General features: G+C 54.1%; 1 protein-coding gene across 1 annotated transcript; it reads left to right on the top strand.

Annotated features, from left to right (window-relative positions):
- The first annotated feature begins 288 nt into the window (after positions 1–288).
- Bhlhe23 (basic helix-loop-helix family member e23) lies at positions 289–2,483 on the top strand. The gene has a single exon (XM_032902508.1). It carries the CDS (start codon positions 440–442, stop codon positions 1,109–1,111), a length of 672 nt encoding a protein of 223 aa, XP_032758399.1. The 5' UTR covers positions 289–439; the 3' UTR covers positions 1,112–2,483.
- The last annotated feature ends 2,233 nt before the right edge of the window (positions 2,484–4,716 follow it).

Here is a 4,716-nt window from a genome sequence, read left to right as displayed (position 1 = left end):
AGATCCTGCGGATGGGGACCCAGAACAAGGCAAGACTGAAGCCAGTACCCGGGACCGGAGCTTTGGGAAGATGACCCCCTAGGAAACAAGAGATGGTAGTTGAGGCGCCAAGAAGCAGGCAAAGCGCCCTCAGGTCCGTGGCTCCCCTTCAGGCCTGTGGGTACGCGTAGAGGGTGGAGCGGGACTGGGAAGATGCGGGCAGCAGGTCCCCTCTGATTGGACAGCGCGAAGTCCCAGCGGGCGCCTCAGCTGCTTAAAAAACGAAGCCAATACGAGTGGGAGGTAGAGCGGCCCCGGCCGGCCACGCGCTGGTGAGGAGGCGCAGGAGGGGTGGCCGGCCGGAGAGGCCACGCGGAGGCCCCGGGACTGACAGACAGCGGGAAAGGTGGAAGTCCCCGCAGGGCAGTAAGCCGCACTGTTATATCAGGCTCCCGGGGTCATGGCTGAGCTCAAGTCGCTGTCGGGGGACTCGTACCTGGCGCTCAGCCACGGCTACGCGGCAACCAGCCACGCCTACGCTGCGGCGCGCGGACCGGAGACGACACGCGGCTTCGGTGCATCGGGTCCTGGTGGTGACCTCCCCGCGGCGCCCGCTTCCCGCGTCCCCGCCGCGACGGTCGAGAGCAGCGGCGAGCAGAGCGGCGACGAGGACGAAGCCTTCGAGAGGCGGCGGCGGCGGCGAGGGCCCGGGGTCGCGGTGGACGCACGGCGGCGGCCCCGGGAGCAACGCTCCCTGAGGCTCAGCATCAACGCGCGCGAGCGGAGACGCATGCACGACCTGAACGACGCGCTGGACGGGCTGCGCGCAGTCATCCCCTACGCGCACAGCCCGTCGGTGCGCAAGCTCTCCAAAATCGCCACGCTTCTGCTAGCCAAGAACTACATCCTCATGCAGGCGCAGGCCTTGGAGGAGATGCGGCGCTTGGTGGCCTACCTTAACCAAGGTCAGAGCCTCGCGGCACCGGTGGCCGCCGCGCCTCTGACGCCCTTCGGTCAGGCAGCGGTTTACCCGTTCACGGCCGGCGCCGCACTCGGGCCCTGCCCAGACAAGTGTGCCACCTTCTCCGGATCTCCCTCGGCGCTTTGCAAACACTGTGGCGAGAAGCCCTGACGGCCCCAAGCCCCTTTGCAGCCGCCTTTCTATTTAGACTGTCTCCTGTCCTCGCTGGCGGGACCCTGAGAAGACCATGGACTCCCTTTCAGAACTGTTGGGTGCAGAATGCGAAACCCATCCTGGCAGAGCCAGAGACTTGGCGCTGGACTCTAAACCCAGCCACATCTACGGAGCTATCTCAGCTAAAAGAGGCCACGGGAGGGAACAGATAGTGGCTGGTCCCGCTTCTGACAAGTGACTCGGTCCAAAGCTTGAGGCGCAGGCACCGAGCACTGCGCTTGACCACAGCCTAGCATTGGGAATTGTCCTCTGCCCCAGTTCCTTCTAAGCCAATTTGCAGGGCCTTGCTCCAACTAGACGTGTTCCGCAGGACAGGTGTGGCCCCTCACCTCGGACCTCTGTCAGCTCCAAGACTCCAGACTCGACCGATGAGCAAGATTCCGCCGCGGTCCTTTGGAGAGGATGTGGAGGCAGACGCAGGAAGAACCCAGGAGGTGAGGTTTGCAACATTTTCCAAGTCTGAGCTTGCCTGCCCCGAGACTCAGGAAACGCAAGCCGGCCTCAAAAGTCTATGGAAACATCCCTAAATAAGCCTGGACCGCCCAGCATCTGCCTCCTGTAGGCTGAGGTGGGCGTCACTTCATTCTGCTTGTCCCAACGGGACTGGTGGAGCCCGCACAACCTGCTCAGGGCTATTTGACCCTGGAGGGTCAGCCAAGGTCTCCAGTCTAGCTCCAGGGCCAACCAAGCCCCTCTGCACCAGTTCGGGAACTTCTGGAGGAAGCCGGGCTACCGGTGAGTACTCGGCGCTGGACTACATGGGAACTGGTCGCTCACAAAATCGGACCGCAGCGCAGAATCCTGCCTCTGTACCTAGTCTGAGCCTTAGCCTGCGAGCCCCAGATGTTGCCTGGTTTTCGCTCTGTGGCCCTCAGCAGCTTCCGCCTCCATTTAACCAATTTTCTTGGCTTTCGTTCATGCAAAGCAAATCGGGAGAGGGCAGCCGCTCAGCAAAGCGCCAGTCTATAGCGCTTAACTTTAATTAGTGCATTTGAAAAGGCCCTTTTGTACTTGCAAAATGACGTGTGTGATTAAGTCTTATTCATAAAGACGTATGCTTAATACTGGTTTCTGCTAATTCTCTATTTTTTATTTCTTAAATGTCTTTTCCCTCCCCTAAACTAATCTGCTTTGCACATTTCAAAACAGGCTGTTTTTCAAGTTCACTTAAGGTGAACACAAGTGTTCGCGCTGGGGTTATTACGTCATTATTTTTTAAAATCCTTTATTTATATTTAGACCAGGGATAGTGTGCAGAATAAAGTATTTAAAGCTTATTTTATAAAAATAATATGATTAAATTTTAATATCAAATTAAGTGTACATTTATGACTTGATTTATAATTTCAATCTTCAGACAGTGGTACTGGTTTAGGATCCTTTTTCTAGGGCCCCAAGAAATGTCTGAGATTTTAAAATGGATCCACACGCCATTAACAGATTCATGAGTTCATACGGGAAATGTGTACAAGTGTTGGGTGGAGACACACCAGTGATCCCCACCTGCAGGAGATGAAGACAGAGAGTGGGAATTCTGAGACCAGCCTGAGCAGCACAGTGAGACCCTCTCAAGAAAAGAAAAAGATTAACTTTGAAATAGTAGTGGGGGAGAAAACACCTTCCAGTAGAATGAAAGCAGTTTTTAAAGAGCTGGGTGTGGTTCACGCTCCATCCTCAACAGGGCATGTGGAAATAAGAACCAATAGAATGGTTTCAATTCTAGGTCAACCTGAACTAGATTTAGACTAAACAAAACAATAACAGCAACTCCCCCACCCCACAAAAATAACTTTTTTACTATTTCACTAAAAAATGTGTCCAATTAGTAATCCTAAATAAAAGTTCAAATTAAATCAGAACACAGTTTGAAACTGCAAGCTGTCCTCCAAAAACATCATCAAAAAAAACGTGAGCATGGATAAGTGAGCAAAGGCGGGGTTTTCCAAGGTGAAACACCACAGCTTTCTCAATTGTGCCTATTAATAAAGCATCCTGGGCTTGCACAGCAAGCTTCCCGTTCTGAGGCCACAATCCACAGCCTCTGTGCTGGACGGCAGAATTCAGCCAGCCAAGGCGCCTGTTGGGAGTGGCTCTTTTGAAACCGCTCAAGGGGACTCTGGTTGGTCCCGGTCCCCCACCCCCACCCCGGGAGTAAAGGATTAAGTTCGTCTGGGTAAGAATCATTGTGAGTCTTTGGGGAAGCACTTCCTTTACAGCTGGGATTTGAACTAGCTTTTCCTCCTTCTCCTCCCCCTCCTCCTCCTCCCCTCCTCCTCCTCTTCCTCCTCCTATTCCTCCTCCTTCTCCTCCCCTCCCCCTCCTCCTCCTCTTCTCCTCCTGCTGCTCCTCCTCCTGCTGCTCCTCCTCCTCCTGCTGCTCCTCCTCCTCCCCTTCCTCCTCTTCTCCTCCTCTTCCTCCTCCTCCCTCTTCCTCCTCTTCTCTCCTCTTCTCCTCCTCCCCTTCTCTTCTCCTCCTCCTCCTCCTCCCTCCTCCCCTCCTCCTCCTCCTCCTCCTCCTCCTTGTTCAGAGCTCATTGTCTAGTTTGGGAGCAGTGGATTTGGCTTTGGCTCTGTTTTGTTTTTTTTAGGAAAGTAAGGGAGTGTAGTAAAAGTGTCCCCAGGACTGGGCTTTTCCCTCCAACATGCTCCACACAGGGTACATGGGTGGTGTGTGACGATTACATTTCTCTGGTGGGCGCATAAAGACAGTGAACAGAAGTGGGTGACGTCATTTTTATTGGCAGTTTATGTCTCCACATGCCGTCGTGACAGCCTTCAAGTTGCTGTCTTGCTCACAGAGCCAATTTCTGTTCCACCTGCCTCATTTCTAGTACTCATGGCCACAGTGGCCTTGGCACAGCCCCACACTGTGAATATATAGAGCACAGAGATGCCTTTCCTTCTTCTCTTTGTCTAATGACTACCAGGAGATGCCACCAATTTGGGGTGCAGATTCTAGTGCTGTGCAAATGGACAGTGCTTTGTCCCTTTTCTCTTTCTTAGTCTCCCTCTAAGATGCTAGGGCTCGACCAATGAAAGAGAAGAACCCTGTCAGCGGTCTGTCAAGAGAAGGGATAGACAATGTCCACTGAGCCTCTGGCCCCATAGCCTCCGGCTTCACACTGACTGACCACACCCAAATCAAGGGAACTCACCATCAAACAAGGCCGGAAGCTGGAGACAGCCACAGGCCCCTCACACCTGGGGAGATTCAGCTTGAATCAGTGTAACCTTTCTCCACTGACCACATGAGTGAGGTCCTCAGCCTTGCTGGTTGCTACTGAGCAACTCAAAGACACCGATTTGGCCCAGGCTGAACAGGTCACGATGAAGTCCAGCGTACAGAAGCTTGGCTGGCATGAGCCCAGGGGCTCTGTAGGGGCCCAGCCAGGTCCTACCCCATCCCCACTCACTAACCATCATGTCTGTTCCTGGGTGCCTGCTGCTGGCCTGCTACTTGCCTGGGCTTCCAGTGTGGTACACAGGTTAGGAGACTTATGGTGACTCAATTGAAGGGTCAGGAAACTCACCTTCATATTAGCA

Source organism: Rattus rattus, chromosome 5, assembly GCF_011064425.1.
Source record: "Rattus rattus isolate New Zealand chromosome 5, Rrattus_CSIRO_v1, whole genome shotgun sequence".
Classification (NCBI taxonomy): domain Eukaryota; kingdom Metazoa; phylum Chordata; class Mammalia; order Rodentia; family Muridae; genus Rattus; species Rattus rattus.
Note: the sequence above shows the minus strand (reverse complement) of the source record. Positions and strands in the feature narration are given on the sequence as shown.